At 44.6% G+C, this 25,314-nt stretch overlaps 1 protein-coding gene across 4 annotated transcripts in view; it reads left to right on the top strand.

Moving 5' to 3' along the window:
* Nucleotides 1–25,314, top strand: part of TPK1 (thiamin pyrophosphokinase 1) — a 496,414-nt gene that overhangs the window by 183,230 nt on the left and 287,870 nt on the right. For 3 of the 4 annotated variants that reach the window (XM_045002743.1, XM_045002746.1, XM_045002744.1), the window contains exon 4: nt 6,991–7,060. In XM_045002743.1, the coding sequence (XP_044858678.1) occupies nt 6,991–7,060 (70 nt within the window). Of the gene's footprint in view, nt 1–6,990; nt 7,061–18,576; nt 19,011–25,314 lie in introns of those variants that run through there. The other variant, XM_045002742.1, reaches the window with a different exon arrangement.

The following is a 25,314-nucleotide window of genomic DNA, read 5'->3' on the forward strand; positions in this document are numbered from 1 at the left end:
GCAATGCACTGTCAACCTCTGGAACTCCTTGTTATGTGTTATGAAGGCCAATACTATAAATGGGTTCAAAAGGGAACTAGATAGATTCATGGAAGATAGATCCATCAATGGCTATTAGCCAGGATGGGCAGGAATGGTGTCCCTAGCCTCTGTTTGCCAGAAGCTGGGATTGAGTGACAGGGCATGGATCATTTGATGATAACCTGTCTGTTCATTCCCGTTGGGGCACTTGCCATTGACCACTGCTTGATGGACATTTGGTCTGACCCAGTATGGCCATTCTTATGTTCTTATCTATGTATGATTTCTTCCCATCTGAACTCTGCCTGTTCTTGCCATAGCCTTGAATCTACTGCAGGGGTGGGCAAACTTTTTGGCCTGAGGGCAACATCTGGGTATGGAAATTGTATGGCGGGCCATGAAGGCTCACAAAATTGGGGGCTGGGGATCAAGAGGACGTGAGAGCTCCGGCTGGAGGTGCAGGCTCTGGGGTGGGGCTGGGGATGAGGAGTTGGGGGTGCAGGAGGGTGCTCTGGGCTGGGACTGAGGGGTTCGGAGGGTGGGAGGGGGATTAGAGCTGGGGAAGGGGGTTGGGGCACAGGAGGGAGCCAGGAGGGCAGGCTCCAGGCGGCACTTACCTCAAGCAGCTCCCAGAAACAGCGGCATGTCCCCTCTCTGGCTCCTATGCAGAGGCGTGGCCAGGCAGCTCTGCGTTCTGCCCTGTGCGCAGGCACCACCCCTGCAGCTCCCACTGGCTGCGGTTCCTTGGGGTGGGGGCAGCATGCGGCGCCCCCTGGCTGCCCCTATGTGGAGGAGCCGGAGTGGGGTCGTGCTGCTGCCTTCTTTAGTTTATTTAGGATAATCCGTGCAATTATTTTCATTGGGATGGACAGTAGTTGAATGCTCCTCCAGTTTTTGCACTGACTGAGGTCTCCTTTCTTTGGCAGCTTCACCATAGGATCATTTTCCCATTTGTTTAGTGTTTTTTTCTTGTTCTTGTATCTCTTATAAGAGACCTATCAAAATGTGTTCTTCGAGTCTGCCTCCCTTGGGATGTTGTCCAGATCATAGTGCTGCACTGCTAGAGATATCTTTCAGATTAAATATTAAACTGTGTCTAAGGGCTGTGTAGGTAGATGTTAAAGAGCAGGGGATAACATCCGTATCTTGGCTGATATTCCATATCTCACCCCCACCCCTCCCCAGCGTCTTTGCTAGCAAGGGATATGGGTTCTGTTCTCAGCTCTGCTGTGACCTTGAGCACCTCTGCCTCTTTGCCCTCATCTTTTGTCTGTCTTGTCTCTCTAGATTGTAAGCTCTTTAGGGCAAGGGCTTTCTCTTGCTATGTGCTTTGTACGCAGTGCCTAGCATAATGGGGCCTAAATCTTAGCTGGAGCCTTTAGGCATTGCTGTAATGCAAATAATAATAATAATAATAATAATAATTAACGATTTTGGGTGAGCTGCTGATGAATGCCTAGAACCTGCTACATTTGCTTACGCAGTTGGTGCACTAAGCAGTGGCCAATTAGCTATTTGTAAAGCACTTTCATCTTTAATATAAAAGGCACTGTATAAAATAAGCTTCTATTTTCTTGTTTTATCTTTGCATAGAGAATTTTTCCATCTGAATCGTAAGGTCAAGATTGCTGACTGTCTGCTTAAACTCCTCTGGATAATAGTGCTGCATGTTCTTATAGCTAATACATATAATTACTTTTTATCAAGCAAGATTTGGTCCAGAGCTGTAAACATACTGTGAGTTATTGACTTTTTGCCCAACAGTTAATTACCTGCTAGCTACCTAAAGCACCTGGGGCTTTGGTCCATACCAATGTAAGTCATTAACTTGCAGGTAAAGGATCAGCACTTTGTAAATGGCTTTCTAAATAACTTTACAGGACTGAAGGGGGCGGGGAGGGGGGCTCTTTAAACCCCAGCTACATAAGGCAACTATTTTAATTTGAGAGTGGCACATGAGAGGGAAAGAATGTTGAGCTTCAGGTCTTCATTAGAATCCCAACAGTGATTACCAGAACAAATGAGGGTTATTTTATTTTGGTTTGTGTTTTGGGTGCATACATATTAAAAAACAATGGGCCAGATCACTAGCTGGTATAAATGGTTGTATCTCCAATGAAGTCACCCTCTTTACAGCAGCTGAGGATCTAAGCCACTTCCAAATAAACCAAAGACTAGTAATGGGCTCTTCCCTCTCACTTATCTGTATAAACATCCCCATAAATTCTAACCTGTCCACTTTTTTAAGCTCTGGGAAAAGAGATGGACATTGGAGCATGCCCAGAAAGATAACAAACTTGGGGTTCTATTGAACTGAGGAGAGAAGCAGGTTTCAAATCGATGGGCCATTCACTGAGAATGCCCTGCCTGCAGTCCTCTTGTGGCTATAGCTAGGACAAATGTTGCAGCTGATCTACAGCTGTGGTATCGTAAGAGGAGAAAGAACCTGGCTCGTAGCCAGATTCCAAACATTGCTCGGCTTCTAGATTACAAGACTGTTATGCGCTCTGAAACAAGCTGATGGCTAGTGTAGATCACGTAACACAGCTGCTATATGCTCTCTTGCAAGGAGCACTGCTGCTTGAATGGATTGCCAAGTTATATACTAGCTGAAGCTTCCAATTGTATACTAGCTGAAGCTATCTTTACAAATATCCCTGTGTAAAAGTAAATTACAGTAATCCAATCTCAAGATAACAAGGGCATGGGGTAACTGTAATGATATCTTCATTTGAGAGAAAAGGTTACAACCTTCCAGCCAAACGCAGGTGAAAAAAAGATGTATTCTTTGCCATAAGCTATTTGATTACTCAGAAGCAGTTAGGAACCTGATAATGTATCACAAACTGCGGACAGACTCTGAAACAACCTTTGTCAGGTCTTCTGATTGTTTGCTCCTGCTAACAAGAATGAACCCTGTCTTGCTGGAATCAAATCTACTGGGACTGGGCACCGGGTGTGTGAGGAGGAGCTCGTGGGTGAGAAACAGGTTGAACAAGGAGCCTGCAGGTTGGGGGAAACTGGGATAAGGAGCTCTCTGAGTAGGCAGGAGGAATGCAACAGGCTAGGCAAGGATCCCAGGGAGGGAGACTGGACTAGCCGAGCAGGCTAATACTAGGATGAGGAGCCTCAGGGGGTGGAGACTGGGCTTGGTGAAGCTAAAGAGACAGTGGTATGTCTACACTACATCATTTATAGCGGCGCAGCTGCAGTGGTTCTGGTGAAGATGCTCTAAGCCGACGGCAGAGAGCTCTCCTGTCAGCTGAATAACTCCTGCCTCCGTGATGGCATAGATTTTTCACCCCCCCCGAGCAACCCAGTTATACCAATGTAAGTTTATAGACCTGGCCTTTGATAGGGGGATGGGGATGAGCTGCTGTGGTGGGGAGACAGGATTTGCACCAGAAGAGTCTGGAGGAGTCATGGGCAGAAGGGATTGGGGTTTGGGGAAAGTAGCAAAAGGGTCTGTGACCACTAGAGCTCAAAATCTGGAATGGAACCCCAACTTCTTGATCCTTGCCATTCCTCTGTCAACAAATATCTGAACCCCACTAGCAAAATATATGTGTCTACCGGTAATTCTCTTCCCACCCTGCAGCTGGCTCACATAGAGAATGCCAGCTGTCATCATGTACTCTGTTAGCTCAAGTGGCAAAGGCCTGTGGGGTGGATTGAAAGGTTCCAGCCCGACTGATGGCCAATGTGGGTGTCAGTGTGAATACACATGATGGAGTTTCTGGTTTTCAGATAGCTTTTTCAAAAACTTAGCTTCTTTGTGTTTAATTCCCAAGTTTAAAAAAAAACCACACTAATGTTGCATAGGCTGGCACAGAAAAGTTTCCAAGAAACACTGGAATATTTGGGGAGAGACTGAAGTGTCTAGCACGGTGCCTCATAATCCTGCAGATATTAGTGAGCTGCAGGGAAGCGTATGCCCAGTCCAGGGGCAGAAGGGGCCATGCTTTTATTATTTAGTATTTCTATTCCACTGCCACCTAGAGGCATCAGCTGAGATTGGGGTCGAATCGTCAAAGTACCATGGAGACACCTAGTAAGACACTCCCTATCTCAAACCCCTGGGGGGTTTTCGCCTTCCTCTGCAGCGTGGGGCACGGTCACTTGCTGGAGGATTCTCTGCACCTTCAAGTCTTTAATCCATGATCTGAGGACTTCAGTAGCTCAGACATAGGCTAGATATAAGAGTGGGTGGGTGAGATTCTGTGGCCTGTATTGTGCAGCAGGTCAGACTAGATGATCACAATGGTCCCTTCTGACCTTAAAGTCTATGAGTCTATGATTCTATGAAAGAGCTTACAATCTAAATAGTTAAGACAGACACAGCATGAGAGGAGACACACAAGGCTTAAGTGTCTTACCCAAGATCACACATGAAGTCCGTGGCTAAGCCAGGAATAGAACCTAGTCCAGTAACTTACCTACTGGACCATGCTGCGTCTTTGGTATGGGCTGTGTTGGTTGATTGAAAAAGGGATGCAGGAAGGAGCAGTATTTAACTCATCATTGGATTTTCACATTGAAATCCATGGGGTTAGCAGGAGCCAATCCAGGCTGATCTGCTATTATGCAATGCTCCTCCTCCAAAATCTTGCAAACTACCCCACTTGCAGAGCTTCTTTGGAGTTTGAGGAAAGGGAGAAAGATGTGCCCCCCACCCCTGACCCTCCTCAGCCATCACCCGTCCCACCCCAGATCATGAGATCAGAATCATCCTCTACTTGTGGAAGCGGAGAGAGTGATCTGACCCTATGTAGGTCTAAGGGCTTCTTTTATCCTGGATATTGCTGTTAAGAGGCTTGCACCTCTCTGAGTGTAAGTAATATAAGATGGTCATTTACTTTTTTAATAGCATGTCATATTTTAAAGCCCTGTGTGAGAGAAGGCTGTATGCCTAGTAGGTTATCATTACTAGAGTTGCTTATGAATAATGTCTGGGTGTTCGTTGTATTTCATAATGATACAGTTAGGATACATTTCCCTCTTATAAAATGTAAGGTAAAATATGGCAAACTACAGGATTAAAATAAAGCCTCACATCTCTGCTTGTTAGTACAATTTAAATCAATTGGTGACCTAATGATGGCAGCCAAATTGATTGTGATTTTGCTTCTTCTGGACCAGGCTAGCTAAAGATTTAATACTTAAAGCTAATACCATGGTATATCAATTGAGTCAAACCATCTGTGGAACAGTACAGGAATTAGTTGCCTACTTGGTTACCATTTGTCGAGCCAGACTTGTGCCTTGGGGGGACAGAGAATGTAAGAAAGAAAGCAAACAAATTAAAACAGGATCGGATCAGACCGGACCATAGTGCTTTTAACAGCCTATTCCATTTTGTGCATAAATCACTGTCTGTGGTATGTCTGCACTGCAATTACACAACCGCGGCTGGCCCGTGCCAGCTCAGTCGGGGTCACAGGACTCGGGCTGCGAGGCTGTTTAATTGCAGTTTAGGCATTAGAGCTTGGGCTGCAGCCTGAGCGCTGGAACCCTTCCACCTCACAGGGTCCTACACCCTGGGCTCCAGCCCAAGCCCAGAAGTCTGCACCGCAATTAACCTGCCCCGCAGTTCAAGCCCTGTGAGCCCAAGTGAGCTGGCATGGGCCAGCTGCAGGTTTTTAATTTCAGTGTAGACATACCCAGGGTACTATTACTAAGGCCATGACAGCATGGGAAAGTTGATGGGTTTAAATTCACCTCTTAAACCTATTTTACTCTGGAGGGAATTCTGTGCCAAAAATTTTAAAATTCTGCAACAAAAAATTAAAAATTCCGCACACAATATTTTAAAATTCTGCAAATTGTATTTGCCAAATAAATGTGGAGGCTCCAGTGTGGCATTGGGGAACATAGGCCACTGGCTGCACAGTGGTGGGAGATCACTGTGCAGCACCCCCTCCGTCTCCCCCACCCCCGACATGGACTCAGTGGGGAGGCTGCACCCGACCCTGACACAGCGCAAGGACCAGGCCTGACCCAGAAACATCCCAGGGCCCTGACCCTCCATGCTATGTGCACCAGGTGTGGGCATGCAGGCTCAGCAAGGCAGGATCCAAGTGTGCAGGGGCTTAGTGTCGGGGGATCCAGGTGTGGGTTGAGAGGGTTCTGTGAGGGGAAATCTGGGTGTGGGCAGTTCAGTGGGGGATCTGGGTGCGGGGAGATTTGGATGCACAGAAGCTTGTTGGGGGGTTTTGGGTGTAATGGTAATGGGACTCTGCAGGGGGGTCCAGGTGAAAGGGGTTGGAGCTCAGCAGGGGGCGTGTCTGGATGTGGGGGGATAAAGCTCGGCAGGAGGGTCTGGGAGGCTTCAAGGGGGGTCTAGATGCTGGGGGAGTGGGGCTCAGTGGTGAGGCTTGGTGGGGTGGGGATCCGAGTATAGGTGGCTCATTGGGGTGGTCCTGGTGCAGGGGGAGTGGGGCTCATTAGAGGGTTTCTGAATGTATGGCAGGGTGAGGATTGGTGAGAGGGTCTGTATATGAGAGGTTCTGGATGCACAGGGATTGGGTGGATGGGGGAGCAGCTCCCTGTACAGGGATCCCTCCCTCTGCAGCTGAGGAGCGATGGGTTTAGGAAGCAGGGGGTGGGAGAAGTGTTTGCAGAGCTTTCTGCAGCGGGGGTAGAAATCGCGGTTGGGTCTGACCCAGCCCTGGATGCCGTGCAGGAGAAGAGGAAGTCCCGTCCTCCCCAGCCCAGCCAGGATTAGCAGCTGAGCCTTTCCCAGGGTAGGGAACTGGGTCTTCCCCAGTCATGCCTCCTGCACCACAGTGATTTACCTCTCTGCCTGCTGCCATGGGCACCTGAAACATACTGCTGGGGAGGGTTGCATGACTGCTCTTGTGGCTTCTCAGTCACTATTGTGCTGATCATCACAGACACGTCTAGAAGTAAAAAAATAAGATTATTTGCTTATAGAGCCAGTATTTTAACAACATATTTCTTTATTTTCAGCCGTTCTAAGAGCTTGCGCTGATGGAGGTGCTAATCACCTGTATCATATCACAGAAGGAAATCATGAGAGGTACATTAATAATAATATTTTCTAATACTTTACCTTTAATCTTGAGTGAGTGCATCAATGGGCCTGCACTTTCTGTCTGCACATTCTTTCTCTAATCCCTCTCCTCTATTCTGATCAATATATTTTCATTAAACTCACCATCATTTTAACTGAGGTAGAGTGTAAACATACAGCATCTGCACAGTAAAGGAAGTAGCACCCCAGTTCCCTAAAATTGTGAAATACATACTTGACTGTTTTTTTTTCTGGGGGGACATTTTACAGCATTACCAAGAAAAGACCAGTATAATTTATTTTTCTGTAATTACTTACGAGTTCTGAGCATTTCCTGTCTTGAGAGATGATTGGTACATCCCATAACAAGTTGCCATGCTCTTTCTTTCCTCCTTAAATCTTCATGTAACCCCTTTGGGGTTTAGAGAGCATGGCCCCTTTAAATCTTTTTCCCGGGGGGAGGAGGAGAATGAGAAAAAAAGGAGGGAAGCTCCAGGGGGTGACTCTGAAGCTGGGAGGTAGAGAGAGGCAGCAGCCCCCAGGCCTTCACAATGGAAGCAGCAGAGAACCTGCCTGAAGCCTGGGAAGGACAAGGTGGCCGATCGGGGACACCTCAGGACAGGAGGAGCCCTGTGCCAGGGAGGAATCGCCCGAGAAGGACAGGACAGAGCTGGACCCAGTATCACGCCTGCCCAGAGCTGTATGGGGCTGTGAGTACTGGGGCTTGTGACTCTGCATTGGGAACAAGGAGGGAGGCTGTAGCTAGTTAAGTGGGGAGGTGGTTGCTCTGTGTGGCTTTGTGAGTGGCAGAAGAGGGCACCAGAGGGGTTTGTTGGGGGAAAGTTCACTGACGCCAAAGACCACCAGGAGCACCCAAGACTCACCACTGGACTGGAACTTTGCTCAGAGCTCCTGAACTGTATGCGCAGACACATTGCTCAGTGTCTGCCCTTCCAGACTGTGCTACTGCTGGGCCCATGGGGCCTTGGTTTGGATGCAACCCTGTTTTACCGCTCCCCCTATATTTCCCCTTGTTGTATTTCTCCTCTTATCCCTCTGTAAATAAATACCTCCCTTTGTTATATCCATTGTACTTTTCGTGTGTGTGTGTGTTTTGACTCTGGGGGGTTTGGAACAGGTGCCCCTGGGGTGGAAGGGATTTCTCCTGCTGCATTCCTGTGCACGCTTTCTCTTTGCCAAAGCTGCCTGCAGAGCAGACTCCATCTTGGCCACAAGGGCGCTAAAATTACATTCATATGATGAGACATTAGCCAACACGCTTAGGACGCAAGAGGAGTGTATGGTTGAGGGTGGGGAGAGTTAAAGAGGACTGTTTATAAGCAATTGATTTGTTATTCTTTATTAACCTTGTAGTGATACTTGTATTCTGTATACTTGTATTAAGTAAGGGATCCACTAGTCTTATCCACCACATCATCTAATTAAATATTCAATATACAATTATGTAATGATTTGTATAGAAGAGGCACTGGATAGCAATTTTTCCTGGTGTATTTAATGATTTTACCAGCTCTGCCTTATATTACAACATTTAGAAATGTGAAACAGCCTAAAACATTTCTCTTTTTTTATTGTAAGCCTAGTCCTCTTATCCTTTGACATCTTTACTTTGTACTATGGTCCTGTCACTCCTCATATGCTCAGCAGAGTTGGGCATGTGGAGCAACCTTGCAAATCCCATCCACTGGTGGGTTCCTAGTGAAGGTGCTTCTGCAGTGTCCCAAGAAAGGTTCGATGATGCCTCTAAGGAAAATCTAGGTGCTTGTAGGAGATGATATTGGAGATAAAGTACGTATCACTCTTCTTCCTAAGTCACCTTTGAGCCAATGCTGCAGCTTTATACATGACCAAACCCGAATACAAATGTCACAATGTCCTGAAAAGAAGAGGCTGTGACTGATGGAAAGGATGTGACTGATGGAACATAATCCCGAGGTTCATTCCTTTTCTTCCAACAGATTTCTCTCCCACGTCTGTTTGCAAAGAAGGTTGTGTCACAGTGCATTGCGTCAAAATGGTGTAATATTTTGGAAGTAAAATAATGGAAGACAGGACAACTGGATTCAGAGTCTTGTCAATGTTAAAAGATGTGCACTCTTTTGAAGCCTGCGCTGGATCAACTGAGTGTGTTTTTAGTATGTTTGGATTGGTTTGGTCAAAGCTTCATGAATGGATAAGGACAATAAACCAAGTAAGAAAGTAAAGTTATATTTAAGGGTAGATATGAAAGGGAGATAAGCCTAACTAGCTGGTAAACAGGGGGATTCACTCCTGAGCCTTGTGTTTTCCTTACAGAATTACAAGCTTACTAGTTTGCAAAGAGAATCCCATAGCATGAATTTTGTGTTTCAATTATTTAAAACTTCATGAGATTCCCCCTCCCCCTTTCCTGATCAGCTCCAAATAAAGGTGCAGTGTGTGGTGTGTTGTTTTGATGGTTTTTTTGCCTTTTTGCCAAGTTGGGGGAAATCACAACGCAACCTGTACCTGGCATCCGTGGGGAACATGATGCCTAAAATCAGTGATTGCAATGACTGTGATGGAGGCCGGCCACTGCCTAGGGTTGCAAGAATGAAGGCTTCTCCTTTACTTTCTCTATTCCCCTTCCCCTCTGCCCCAGTTCATCAGCAAACACAACCTGACCCTTAATGTGAACTAGAACCTGTTTGACTCAAAGCAAGCAGTTTTGGTTGATAAAAAACATGATATGTTTTGCGGATAGAGACAAAATGAGCTGTGAAATATGAACAACAATATTCTATAACTCTCATCTTACCTCAGTCCATACCCCATTCATCTCTCCTGCACACATTTAATTAATTTAATATAAATGCAATTCAGGAAAAATAGCTGATTGTACCTTGACTGAATAGTTTCATATACTCTCTACATACTTGGCCCTTGGGGTGTTCTATTTTGGGGAGGTAAATTATACCATCAAAGTCAACCTTTAAAAATTAAATCCAGCAGGGCTTTATATTTTCCTTTAAAGAAACTAGTCTGCTGGAAAGAATATTCATTTACTTTTCTAAGATATTTTTTTCTTGAAATTCCCTGTCCAACACTATTAAAGAACTGTCTCTTCAGAGACTACTGACATGTTAATTATTTTTTTAACACAGGCATAGTCTTCTATTTTATTAATTTACAGCTTTGGTAGTTAATACTATTGTATCAAAAACTAAAAGCCACAGTATGTTAATTATAAATTAATTATAGTGTTAAGGTAGGGGTGGGCAAGCTTTTTGACCCGAGGGCCATACCTGGGTGGGAAAATTGCATGCAGGGCCGGGGCAGGGGATTGCGGTGCGGGAGGGGATGCAGTGTGCAGGAAGGGGCTCAGGGCAAGGGATTGGGGCAGAAGAGGGGTGCAGGGTATATGAGAGGGCTCAGGGCAGGGGTGCAGGGAGGGTTGCGGAGTGTGGCAGAGGGTTGGGGGTGCAGGAGGGGTCCGGAGTACAGCAGGCAACTCAGGGCAGGGAGTTGGGGTACAGGAAGGGTTCGGGCTCTGGCCCGGCGCCATTTACCTGGAGCAGCTTTGGGGTGGCAGCAGCACGCACCACGGCCAGGGCAGGCTCCCTGCCTGCCTGCCCTGGCCCTGCACCACGCTGCTCCTGGAAGTGGCCGGCACCACGTCCCTGCGACCCCTGGAGGAGGGGGAGCAGAGGGCTCCGCGTGCTGCTCTTGCCACGCCCATAGGCGGCAGGTTTGTATAATTTTTGGTGGGGCCCAAAATGGTGGTGCCCCCCCCGCTCCCGCTCTGTAAGCCGATATAAGCCACAGGTGAGGTATCCAGGTGTAGCTGCTCCACTGACCATCCTTTTTCCTGTCTCCTTCTCCCCCACATGCTGGACTTTTTATCTGGCTAAACCAGGGGTTCTCAAACTGGGGATCGGGACCCCTCAGGTTATTACGTGGGGGTTGTGAGCTGTCAGCCTCCATCCCAAACCCCGCTTTCCCTCCAGCATTTATAATGGTGTTAAATATATTAAAAAGTATTTTTAATTTGGGGAGGGGGGTCACACTCAAAGGCTTGCTATGTGAAAGGGGTCACCAGTGCAAAAGTTTAAGAATCACTAAACCTTATGATGCTAAACCTTATGGCTATGGGGGAAAGGGTGCTTTATAGGCTGTAGCACATAGATTAGGTTGCACCCTGGCCCAAAATCATTAGCTTAAAATATTTAAAATATTAAAAACTGCAGATGGAATTCTTATTATAAATAAGTTATTTTGTTTTTCTGAAATATGAATGTACATTAGAGCTTGCTGACATTTTCCAAATTAGGATTTTGTTAAATTGGAGGAGTTGGGGTGGGAGTGAAATCTAGATGAATTTGTTACAACAGTTTTCATTTTAAAAAATCCCATTTTTCAGCCAGCTATGGAGACAGTAAATTTCAAAATTCCAGCAGCATAAAAGATATAAAATGAACACAGAACACATTACATGGATTAAAAATAGTCTAACTTATAGATCTCTAAATAAAATGGGAAATGGGAAATCATCAAGTGGGTCTGTTTCCAATTGGGTTCAGCAGGGGCTGTTTCTTGGCCCTACACCATTTGATGTTTTTGTCAGTGACGTGGAAGAAGACATAACCCCACTGATAAAGTTTTCTGATGACACAAATTGGGGGGATTGGTAAATAATGAAAAGGGTAGGTCATTGATCAAGAACAATCTGCATTGCTTGGTATGCTGAATGCAAGCGAACAATATGCATGTTAATACATATGTATTAAATGTAATGAATACATATGTAAATGAATGTCTGGGAACAAAGAACGCAGGCCATACTTACAGGATGGGGGACCCTATCCTGGGAAGGAGTGACTGAAAAAGATTTGGGGGTTGTGGTGGATGATCAGCTGAATGTGACATTGTTGTGACCAAGGGTGACCAGTGTGACCAAGGGTGACTTGCCAAAAAATTAATGCAATCCTGAGATACCTAAGTAGGGTAATCTTGAGCAGGAGAAAAGAGGCTATTTTACCTCTGTATTTTGTACTGATGTGACCACTGCTGGAATACTGTGTCCAGTTCTGGTGCCCATGGTTGAAGAAGGATGCTGATTAATGTGCAGAGGGTTCAGAGAAGAGCTGTGGGGATGATTAAAGGATAGTCTCAGAAAGCTCCATCTAATAATAATAGGAGATATACCAATCTTCTAGAACGGGAAGGGACCTTGAAGGGTCATTGAGTCCAGCCCCCTTCCTTCACTAGCAGGACCAGTTTTTGCTCCAGATCCCTAAGTGGCCCCCTCAAGGATTGAACTCACAACCCTGGATTTAGCAGGCCAGTGCTCAAACCACTGAGCTATCCTTCCCCTCCGACTAGCTATTTAGCTTAACAAATAAGCTAAAGGGTAACTTGATTACAGTCTAGAAATACCTACTTGGGGAACAAATATTTAATAATGGCCTCTTCAGTGTAGCAGAAAAAGGTATAACACAATCCAATGGCTGGGAGTGTAAGTTGGACAAATTTAGACTGGAAATAAGGCATACATTTTTAACAGTGAGAATAATTAACAATTGGAACAATTTACCCAAGCTCGTGGTGGAGTCTTCATTACTGACAATTTTTAAATCAAGATTGGATGGCTTTTTTTCTTAAAGATATTCTCTAGGAATTATTTTGGGAAAGTTCTATGGCCTTCCTTGTGCAGGTGGTCAGACTAGATCATAATGGTCCCTTTTGGCCTTAGAATCAATGAGAATACAGGACAAATATTTTGTGAACATTTTTGCAAATATATTTCCTATTTTTTGGTCAGCTCTAATGTACAGCAAGAAGGGGGTTCCCCCCACCACAAAAAAAGAAAATTAACCTTTTAGTTCTATTCTATTGTGTCTGATCATCCTATGCTGCTGCACATTTCACTGAATTGTTATGGAGTGATGGTATCCACTCTACAAGTGGGTTACTACTTAACTGTACATCTCTGAACAACTTTTTTTAAACATTTTCTGATTAAGATTTAAGGCATTAATTCCATGTGACTAACAGTCTGAGGCACATAAAGGTGAAGCTGCCTTAAAAACTGTTATAATATTGACACTGGAAAAAGCAATTGTTACACTCACTCATGTGTCTCTGAAATACTACTTTCTAGAATGGTGGTAAATGCTCTGTAGTCTTTACTTCAGATTTACAGGCATTAAGACCTTTGTTAATTAGAACTTAAGGCCATAGTAAAGTAGAACTGGACAGTCTGAGAGGAAGGATGGTGTTGTGGTTCAGAGGATGCAGGAGACCTGTGTTTAATTTCCAGTTGTGTGACAGACTTCCTGTGTGACCTTGGGCAAGTCACTCAGAGCCTGAGTCTGTTGAAGTTGAAATAACTAGGAGATTATGTATGCATAAAGAGATCAGCAGTGAAATCCAGGCGCTATTGATGTCAATGGGAAAACTCCCATTGACTTTATTTGGGCCAGGATTTCACCGCAGGATTTTGAAAGGTAAGCAGCATACTCGCTACTGAAATGAAGAACTGAGCAGTCGTCTACTTGAGGGTGAGCAGCATGCTCCCTTGAATGAAATATGGAAAGATCACATATGGTGAGACGAGCCAGTAAATCTCAACAGCCTTGCCTGTGTTCTCCAGAGGTAAGCACAATTTAGTGGCGCCAATTCAGCAGCCAGCCTGTCTTATTTTGATTTAATATTTATAAGATTTTTTTTAATTTAGAATTTGCCTAATCATAGGAGGCTCCTGTCCTCATCAGTAATCCAAGGAAGAAGCATAAGTCACTGCTGGACACATAGTGTAAAGAAAACTGAGTAGAATTGAGAGGACAAGAACAACAGAAGTGTTCTTTAATAGGGCAGCAGAGAATACAAATTTCATGTGTTTTAAAAACAACAGAGTATTGTAAATTCTAGGCTAGAAATAAGGTGTGAGTTTTTAACAGTGAGGGTAATTAACCATTGGAATATCTTACCTAGGGATGTCTTACCTGGCGGCTCATGCATCACTTGAAGTCTTTAAATCAAGACTGAGTGTCTTTCTAAAAGATATTCTAGAGCTCAGACAGAAGTTATGGGCTTGATACAGAAAGTTCTATGGCCTGTCTTATATACAGGAGGTCAGATGATCATCATGATCCCTTAAAAAGCTATGAAGCATTTGTGTTCAGGAGGATGCAAGCTGTCTTTAAAAAAAAAATGAGCAACATATTTCTGTTCCCAAAGTACATTTCTGTAATTGAGGAAAATTATGAGGCAGAATATAAAGAAAAATATCTTTTGAAATGACTCTCTGCCCCATCAGTCAGCTGATGGTTGGGAACTGTCCTTTGAACTCAAGGCCCAGAGTTCAAGAACCTCTAGAAACCACTAAAAAGTTTAAAAGAGAGAAATCAGTTTATTTGGCAAGAGTTTTAGGGAAGGAGTTTTTACATTAAACATTCTCTGCCTAACCCTAAAAAAGACTACAGCTGTTAAGGTCCAATATCACGGTTTCAGCCTCCTTCTGATTCATGCAAGATCAGTGTTCAGTAGATCTACCATCCAGCCTGATATCTTAGAAGATGCTGGATCTGGCCTGCATTCTTAAAAACAAACTTATTTTTGGAAACTAATTTCCACACTATCCCCATGGCTAGAGTACAAAATGGTTTTAACGGGTTCTTTTTTTTTTTTTTTGGCCGAGTCTTTTTTAAATCCTTGTTTCGAGGATAAAGATTATTTACAAAAACAGTGGGATTAGCTAATGTGTTTTTGTTTTGTTTTTTTCTAGTGCAGATGAGGCCTCTAATAGTAGGAACAATTAAGATTACATATATTTCTTTATTTAAAATTTTACTAATTAAACTTCGATACACATCCGTACATTTTCAAATATATTGTTCTTCTAATAGTTTTACTCTGATAATGAAATTCAAAGTTTGTTTCAGAATTAGCAAAGCTCTTTAAAAATTTGGGTGGTTATAATCCTAAATTTAAGCAAAAATTAGCTCCCTGCATCAATAAATATTTCCTAAAGATATGTGGTCAATAAAATTGCTACATTATGTAAGCATATCAGTCCTATTGGGTCTCTGAATCAGACATTCACAGAAGTGATGAGAGGTGCAAATGATTGGTACATCTGAGAGGGATTTACTACTGGATTTTTGGTATAAAAGAGCAATATAGATCCAAAGCATCAGGATGTATTTATCTTGAATTATTGACTAAGTCAGTATGATATATTTCTAGACAGTTGGTTATCAAATGCTGTAAACTGGAGATCGAAAAGTTGCCTAAGCATTATCCTGATTCATTATAGGATTGTTGGAAGGCCAGAAGTAGTATGGTTTTCTGATCACACAAAGTGGGAATACATTTTGAAGGAGATATCATTGGAAGCAGCTGCAAAAGCCATTTTACAGCTAAGTTTACTTAGAGGCACTGTTGATTATAGTTATTATATTACATGCAGTATGTTCCTGAGAAACTTTGTTCGGGTGTGTAACAGGCGGGTCCGGGGCTCAACCCTCTGAGGGGAGGAGGGGAGCCACACCGGCCCGCTTGTCTCTCGGGGGTTCTGTCCTGTCTCTTTAAGGCTAGGACAGGCCCAGGCCCCCTGGTGCAGGGGCTGGGCGACAAACAGTCTAGATAGGTCTCAGGCCTTTGGTAGCAGGCTGAGCCAGTAACAAACAGTACAGGGGCTCAGGCCTTTGGTAGCAGGCTGAGCCAGTAACAGTACAGGGGCTCAGGCCTTTGGTAGCAGGCTGAGCCAGTAACAACAGTATAGGGGCTCAGGCCTTTTGTGGCAGGCTGAGCCAGTAGCAAACAGTACAGGGGGCTCAGGCCTCTTGTGGCAGGCTGAGCCAGTAGCAAGCAGTACAGGGGCCCAGGCCTTTGGTAGCAGGCTGAGCCAGTAGCAAGCAGTACAGGGGCTCAGGCCTTTTGTGGCAGGCTGAGCCAGTAGCAAGCAGTACAGGGGCTCAGGCCTTTTGTGGCAGGCTGAGCCAGTAGCAAACAGTACAGGGGCTCAGGCCTTTTGTGGCAGGCTGAGCCAGTAGCAAACAGTACAGGGGCTCAGGCCTTTTGTGGCAGGCTGAGCCAGTAGCAAGCAGTACAGGGGCTCAGGCCTTTTGCGGCAGGCTGAGCCAGTAGCAAACAGTACAGGGGCTCAGGCCTTTTGCGGCAGGCTGAGCCAGTAGGTAGAGGGGGACGACTGCCACCCGTGAGTGGGGTGGCAGGGGGGGACACAGGCCCACCCACTCCACTGTGTCCCGGCCCGGGGCCCTAGGCAGCGGTCCTCACCGCTGCCGGTCAGTGGGGATCCTGACCGCAACACACTGACATGGGTTCAGTCTGGTCAGCAGCCTGACTGAGGTCAGCTGCCCCCGGGCCACTTCCACTATCCCCCTCTTGTCCTACCTGGTCCACGGCGTCTCGCCCCGGGAAGTCCCACTGCATGGGCTCGTCCCAACCCGGGCTGGGGGGTAGGTCTGGTAGGTCCTTAGGGAAGTCCAGCCAATCCTGCCCCGGGGGCTCCTCGGGGTAACAGCATGGCAGCTGGGGCGTTCCCCCGGGCTCCTCGTCGTAGGTGGCGCGGGGGAGTTCCGGCTGGTCTTCCCAGGAGCGAGGTAGGGTGCTCTCCGTCCAGTCCAGGCAGTCGCTCGGGGCTCCAGTGGTTCCTCCGGTAGGAGCTCCCTCAGGCAGGTCTGCTCTCCCCGGTGGCTGAGACCTGACTGAGCTGGGAGGCCCGGCTTTTATTCTTCCGGGTCGCCGCCTGACCCTCTGAGGGGCGGGCTCACCATGCTGTAGCCCCGCCCCTTCCTGTGTCCGGGGCTCAACCCTCTGAGGGGAGGAGGGGAGCCACACCGGCCCGCTACAGGGTGGGTAGGTCCTTTGGAAGTAAAATACTAGAAAGTCAGCTGCAAGGAAATTGAGTTACCAGTTACACTACAAGACTGAGGTGGAACTGCTTTTCTTAGCTGAATGTCTGCAGCTATTGCAATTAAAGATGGAAATCACATAACCAGCATTATCAGAAGGTGTTGCTCATTTCCAACAATCATAGCTCTTCAATAGGAAAACACATGAGAGAGGTCGCAGGTGAATTACGGCCCTGAGAAGTAACTCTCCAAAATCAGAACTTAACCAGAAAGATGGCATCTTCTGTACACACTATTGTTAACTTTATTAAATGGTAGTTTCTTCTATCTCAGTGTAGATTGCTTCTTTTTATGTTATGGGAGCAAAAATAACTATAACGTAAGCCATGGACAGATGGCTGTGATTTCTCTAGTCAACCAATAAGGACTGTTAGAGTAATGCCTTCATGCACATCAGCTCTCTGATAAGTTAACTGAATCCCTATGTATAGGAGATGTATAGGCATAATGGAGTAAATTTCACTTATGTGGGGTGGTGTTGTCTAGTTGTCAGAGCAGGGAACTGGGAATCAGGAGTTAGTGGTACAAGTGCTTACCATCCTGTGCCTCAGTGTGCCTCAATGCAGGACCAACACCAACTAAATCATCCCAGCCAGGGCTTTGTCAAGCTGGGGCTTAAAAACCCCTAAGGATGAAGATTCCACCACCTCCCTAAGTAACCCATTCCAGTGCTTCACCACCCTCCTAGTGAAATAGTGTTTCCTAATATCCAATCTAGACCTTCCCCACTGCAACTTGAGACCACTGCTCCTTGTTCTGTCATCTGTCACCACTGAGAACAGTCGAGCTCCATCCTCTTTGGAACTCCCCTTCAGGTAGTTGAAGGCTGCTATCAAATCCCCCCTCACTCTTCTCTTCTGCAAACTAACTAACCCCAGTTCCCTCAGCCTCTCCTTGTAAGTCACGTGCCCCAGCCCCCTGATCATTTTTGTTGCCCTCTGCTGGACTATCTCCAATTTGTCTACATCCTTTCTGTAGTGTGGGGGGCCCAAAACTGGACGCAATACTCCAGATGTGGCCTCACCAGTGCTGAATAGAGGGAAATAATCACTTCCCTCGATATAATATATATAATATAGTATAATAATTTTGCCTCTCTGTTAGAAAAGAGACTAGGAGGAGGTAAGCTAAGTGGATCATGTTTTATACATGATAGCAATTCATGAAAATACAATTACTCCACAATGGATAATAAGATTGGGGAGTGAGGGAAGCTGTGACAGCTGCCAGACAGAGAACCTGTTTGGGGTAAAATAGGGATATATTCATCTAAACTTTGTTCCCACAATCTAATGGTTTTTATTGCTTCAGCTCCATGGGCAGATAGACTGCTTTTGTGCCTCCAGCATACTGTAAATAGAGCAATGTCGCTGCAGTCTGGGTGATTTCCAGCTTTATGGCATGGTAAGTCATTTATAGCCATCTTGGTGACAGGAGTTAGGATTTCCTAGCAATGAAATACTGTGCACTGAGTCACTAGTGGAAAAGAAGTTCAGAAAGAAATCTGAGTTAGTCTAAAGTACTCTTGTTTAGCGTTCCAGTTCATTGTGCATTGGGAGTAACTGCCAGTGTCTGAGAGATTTGTTAATTGTGTGGCATTAAGGTTGAAAATTGTGCCAGTGGAGTTGTTACGGCCCTGAATATCAATAGAAATGAAGGGTCAGGTGGGTGATAGTGTCTGTTATAGATTAGTATTAAAAAAAAAACAGAAGAAAAAGGAATTACAAATCAATTTTAACACCATGTGGGAATGAGTTTCTCCTATTAAAAATAAATAAATAAGAAGAAAGACAGATGGACATACCAGGAAGCTCATATGACTTTTTGTTCATATTTAAATTTTCAAAAAACAACATTAACTCAGACTCAACAACATCTATCTGCAATTTAAAGGAAGCTTCATTAGGGTTGAGAAGAATGCCAAGAAGACGGAAGAGCATTCAAGCCATAGGTACAGAACTGTGCATGATGCCAACAGCTTCAACATACAAGCCTTATAGTGAGCTATGCTGCGCTGCCACATGGAGAACTAGACAAAGGTTAGCAGTGTTCCAGTACCTGTTTTCTTTTTCAGAGCTTTTGTACGCATAGCCCAGAGAGAAGCTGAAGGTGGCAGGAGAGAGAACGCCACAAAACTTCAAATTTTATGGGAAGTTGGGTAATGGGAGTAAGCATGGCACCTGAACACAAATTATTCAGATTACTTTCTGCTGTCACTGGAATGCTTTTTCAGTAAACTTATTAGTGATTGTTAGAGCGTAAATAGATTCTGAATGTTTCTTAGATTTTCCCGTTCTCTTTCTCCTCTAGGCCCTGCTCGCTTTTTATAAATATGTGAAAGCCTGAAGTTCTAACTTAAACAATTTGCATTCAAATATGCACCTTCATTTTGAAAACAGATTACTATGTACTACAAATCTGTTTAAATTTAGTGTTGTTAGTGAAGTCAGTAGCTCACAAAAAAGGGATTTTGTACATACTTGACAGTAATGGGGAAATATAACTTTCAAATGTAAATCCATTTATTTTTAAACTGTTTTTCCTAGTTCCTCTTCTATGATTTTTTAATCTAATTTTAGTCCCAGGCAAGTCTTTCCATTTTATGAATCACCTCCTTCAGTTTTTTCATTCTAAAATGTTGTGCATCACAATTGTTTTCACAGAAAATGCTATTAAGAACAAAGAATTGCATCCTATAACTATGACAGAATATTTATTGTAATGAATAAAGAAGAATAAGATGAAAATGAATACTTAGACTCCCAGAAATTAACCATTTAGGGAAATTAGCTACCCTAGCTTCTTATATGTTTGGCCATGAACTTTCACACTTGTATTTGTGTAGTGAAAAATCCAGGCTGTCATGGTGAATGGTAGGAAAGGTAGTCTTCTCTTTTGTAATATTGGCTCTAGATACATCTCCTTGTCAGTGCTGGAACTACTAAAAAATGACTGTGCGGCAGTCTTGCCTAGTGCATAGTTCGGGCAAAGACAGTTCAAGAGGCAACCTCCATTGGTTGGCTAGGCAACGACTGCCATCTAAGATAGCCAATAAAGTAGTCCCTGGCAAGTGGCTAATACCACCAGTCATCCATTAAGAAATCTGTATGGTGGATTGCTATGCTACTCTGAGCTTTTTGTCTCTGAAGACTATGGGTTGTGTCCTTGGCTAGAAGCTAGAGTTATAAGTGATCACGGCGCCGACTTCAAGTTGTTATGCACCAAAACCAATTTATCCATCAGCGTTAATATACACAGTAATACCTCTTGAGCTTTGATCTTAGTTTCACTGTTCTCACAAAAACTCAAATTTACACATCTAAATTCCATCCACATGCATAAATTCAGACTTTTGTGCAAGCAAATTACTCTGCACACTGAACTATGAACACAAATATACCGGCTGGGTTGTGACATCTACTGCTAGATTATTTTTCTAAGAGGCTGTTGGTGAAATAGAAAATCAAGAAAGACCACATGAATGTTTTTACTTTCCAAGTCCTGCACATAGTATGATAAAATGGAATACAGTGTTTTCTGTAATTGCCTTTCATAGAAACTGTTTTAAATAATGCATGTAAAAGTTTTACAGATGGAGAATTTAAGAGTTTTGGGCAAGGGTGAAAAGGTGTGTTTTTGGATAATAATTGAATATGTATCATCAATGATGTGGAGAGACGCATAAAGGCTGTTGTAGATGACGGGAGCTGTGCAGAAGAACTTTCTTACCCCACACTGACAAGATTTTCAGTAAGTAGACAGACAGGCATGGAAGAGGTGGACTATAAAATCCATGTGGTAATCTGGATCTAAGAATTTGGAGGTTCTTGAACTAAATAGAAATGCATCAGGGCCCACTGGAGTTGTCTGCAGATAAGAAGGATGTCTTCATGCTTCACAGCATGTCAGAAGTGGGCTCTGGAGTGATCAGAGAAGAGAATAGCAGTAGTCTTGCTGAGTGGAGATAATAGCATGGGTGAATTCAGAAGAATACTGAAAGCACCTAGAATAATATGCAGTTTATGTATCTACATAATGGTCCATACTCAGTAATTCTAGTTAACCCGGAGTATGGTTTGTCGGAGAAAAACAGAGTTCTCACTCTCAGGTTGGGTGCAGCAAGTCAGATACTTTATTTTGTCTAGCAGTTGCGTGGAGGGAGAGAGCTAAACAGGTCTCTCTCAGGTAGACAATTACAGCAAGCATTTATACCTTTGTTACATACAATAATGAGCAACAGCTGCATTTTGTTTATACATAGATCATCCTTATTTTTTCTCACCTCTATTTAGACTGTAGTCTGCATTCCATACTTATCTAACACAAGGTCACAACAACTTCTCACACAGTTCTGTCCCACTCACCTCACACAATCCTCGCTTCTACAAACCTCGCGTTATTAGGGTTACAGCTAGCCTAACTCTTGCTCACATAGACTGTTTGCATTGAAATTCCCTTCACGTCCCTATCCATTCTTTCTCTACTCCACACTCCTCTCTTTTGTGCTTCTAGCACAATTAACATTCTTAAACTTCCATTTGCATCAAGCCTTGTATTTCAGACTCTACATCAAATGCTTCAACCTTAGGGGTTTTGGTTGGATGCAATGACAATGCATGATTAGCATGGACATGGAAAATATTATTATTATTATTATTACCTCCTTTACAACAATGATAACATAATCCTAAACTAAACAACAGCAATACAAGCAGTAACATTCCCATGGTAATAATATGACGGGGTGGTTGTACAGTTTTAGTCACAAAGCACAATACATCATACTTAGTGCATAAAGTAGACACTCTGTAAGCTGTATGAAAGGCATTCTTTCCAACTTGATATATATTTTGAAGCATATGAATTTGCCCTTGTAATTCAGAGATTCTTTGAACCTCTGGTAACAGTGAAAGTAAATTTTGAAACCAATCACATACTAAACTAGTCCAATTAAAGGGTATCTGAAATCTAAGGACTACTTGTAAAATTCTATCCGCAGGCCAGTAAATAATATGATTGGCTGCAGCAGTAGTGAGATTAAAATGTATATCTCACAACGTGGTGGCTTCAACATACAGCTATCATTAGCTTGGAAAAGTAGGTGTCCTGTCAGGGTAGTTCCTTGTCCCCTACCCTCCCAGCAGATGTTGTCATGAACAGTGACAACTTCCCCTGGCTTCAGTTTACGTATACACTGAAGCTGTGGGGGTTCTAACGGCCAAAATGTCCATCGAATCCCTATCGCCATCCAAATGTCGGATGTTATCCCAGGAGCACTGACTAAAAATCGATTAGGCATTCCAGGTAGTCTAATTTCCCAAATGTCTCGATGAATCACCCAATCCCACATCCATCCTCCCAACGGACCTGGCAGAATTCGATATGTTGGAGCCCACACCCCTCCAACCGGTTCGTATGCTTGGAAGGAGCCCTGTGAATGTCCACACTTCCACCCAGAAAATCTCCCAAATATGTCTCCATGGCCACAGATCAGATGGTACTCCTGAAGTGTCTGAAAGGGCAGTGGGCCACGCCTGGTGCTCGAGATCACTCTGAATGGCTATTTAGCTGGTCATTCAGGACATCTTGAATTTCCGAACATGTCAAATCCCAGTGCAATGCCTTCCCAGCCTCAGTGATATTCAATACCATCTTTGTCAACAGCTTCTGGATCATAGAACTAAGGGTGGAAATAACATGTAACTCACCAGCTCCAGCTTGCACCTGGATTAGCTGTGCTCCAGTGATAAGGCCTGTGGCTTTCTCTAATTGTCCTAGTTTCTTGTCATGTTCTTGGCTTTTAAAAACATTCCAAATTGCTGGTGCACTATTGGCCCCATCCCATAGGGATCCGGCTGTGCTAATCTAATGGCAGCCCCCTGTGAGCAATTTGGGTATGTAGAGGTAATCTGGAAAATGGATAAGGGCAATGTAAATTTGACAGTCCCTAGTGTAGTATTAATCACAGTCCATCGATATCCTAATGCATCTCTTTGGTGTAGTAGTAATATACCACATCTGTTGGTTGTACATCTTTATATACTTCTGAGAGGCATTGGCATTAATGGCATGAGAGGGTATATTGCAGTAGGGTACAAATTACATTATTAGTTACTGGAATAGTTTCTATACAGGTAAAGTATACAATAAGGGCCTCTTTCATCTAACACCTTGCAAACTCCAGGAACAGCCATCGTATATACTTCACTTTAGAACCCATCAATTTCAGTTACAGATTCTTGGGGTTCATTTGTAGTAATATCATATATTTCTATCTCCACTGACCCATTTGTTTTCCACTCAATTGTTCGCTCATACGAACTATTCTGAACCTTAAAAAATAATCTTTTTGAACAAAATTTCAATAAATCGCTAAGCTTTTACAGTATTGCCTGTATCTGGGTAAATTACAGTGGTAGTGGCAAGGGTCGAGGGGCTGGTGGGGGTAACATTCGTAGCAGCAAGGCGGTTTTGGTATTCATCATCTGGAAGCCAATTAGGGAGGGCAGTGCATCCTAATGGTACTTGTCCCTAAGCACAGAGCCCCTCCCCTGGAAGAAATCCAAACCACCACTCGACCCCGCATTCCCAAGCACGATCCCCAGAAGTCCCTCCCTGCCAAGTAACAATACTCCGTCTCTTCCACCAGGGCCAATTCCTAATGTCTTTTGTAGTCAGGAATCCCTGGACTTTGGTGGTTTCAGCGGAACGAGTGTTCCTTCTGCTCTTCTCCAGAAACAGTCATTGTACAGGGGAGAGGTTACTAGCACATCACCCTGTAATGGTTTGATTCTTCTAGAAAAATCCAAAGGCACAGTAGGTCTGTCAGTGGACAAGGGAGAGGTTACTAGCACTTCACCTTGTTCTTTTTCCCTGCTGTCTGGAAGGCACAGCAGAGCTAGAAGGAGAAATAGGCTGATCATCAGTCGGAGAGTCATCTCCAGGTGAAGGGGTCTTTTTACAGTGAGAAGCATGGGTTCAGGTAGGTAGTCCTTGGCACTTCACAGCAGTGTTGTTGGTTAACAGAACTTGGAAAGGGCCTTTCCAGCGTGGAGCCAGGGCAGTCTTTCGCTGATGGACCTTTATGTAGACCCAGACTTCTGGTTCCAGCGAGTGGCAGGGACACTCAGGATCCTTGGGTAGGGCTTCTTTCACCTTTGTATAAAAAGACGTAACACATTTCACTAGTGCCTGACAATAATTAAGCATTGTGTCATCCATGAAATGAATGTCCATCTGGGCTAGGGTCAGTGGGGGCGCAAGAGGTAATCGTATCGGGCGCCCTGTCAGAATCTCATGAGGGCTGAGTCCAGTCTTTTGATTGGTGTCTGTTACAGCTGTCCCCCTGCTGGATTCCTTTCCCCCACCCCTCCTTTCTGTTTGTGCTAAGTGGCCGCCCCCTCCCCCCCCCCCCGGCCATTGAACTGCTTGCTACCAAAGTCACAGCCTGGCCCTGCTCATGGGAATGGCTTGTGCAGACTGATTGGAGCCATTGCTCTGCTCAGGGAGGGGGGCTTCTTCTTTGTTCAGACCCGGCTCGGTGTAGGGTGCTCTGCCCAGGAGTGCAAGACCTAAAGTGGCCAAAATAGTTAAGCATATGAGTCATACCTGTGACTCAGAACTTGCCCAGACATGTTCTGTGCTCACCTGCAGTTTTTCCCTGCCTTCTCTCCTCCCCTGTATGAAAAGGAACCAATTAGAGTTACTGGCGGGAAACTGCCTAAGTTTGCCTTTTAAATCAGACATTTTCTGATCAGACCCCGGAGAAGGTCCTTGCTTTGCCACCTGGTCTGATCAGCTAGGGGTCTTTGGGGGGCCCTCTCCCCGCTCTTGTTTGTTTTTGAGCGTACCCCCGTTTTTAAACTCCCCTCCCACGAACAACGAATTTGTGCCTGGAGATCTCCTGATTATTGTAAGCGAATTGAGTCCTCTCTCCATCCTCCGATGCTACTGCTGTTCCTGTCTCTGTGCTTGCTGCTGTCCTGGGGATTGGTAAGAACTCCCTCTTGCAAACTCCCCCTGTCCTAGCTGCTGGCCTTGTTTCCCCAGCAGACAGACCCAAGCTAACGTCTTGGTCTGTATCTGTAATCTGTTTCTAGCTCCGCAGCGCCTTTGCTGCTAGAAATAAACCTGTGCCGCTGCTAAGCTGTGCCTCCCTGGACTCTATCCTGGGCAGCCTACTTGCAGTCGTCCCGCTGCTGCAGCCACCACCTTAAACCCCCGCCCCCTGGAGCTGTATCCTGGGCACACACCACTCTGCCCTCTGGAACTACCCCTAGTATAAGGTGCACCCATTAGGTTAGGTTTAGCCTTTAGTCTAGATAAATTGTAATTTCATTTTGC

This window comes from Mauremys mutica, chromosome 2, assembly GCF_020497125.1.
Source record: "Mauremys mutica isolate MM-2020 ecotype Southern chromosome 2, ASM2049712v1, whole genome shotgun sequence".
Classification (NCBI taxonomy): Eukaryota; Metazoa; Chordata; order Testudines; family Geoemydidae; genus Mauremys; species Mauremys mutica.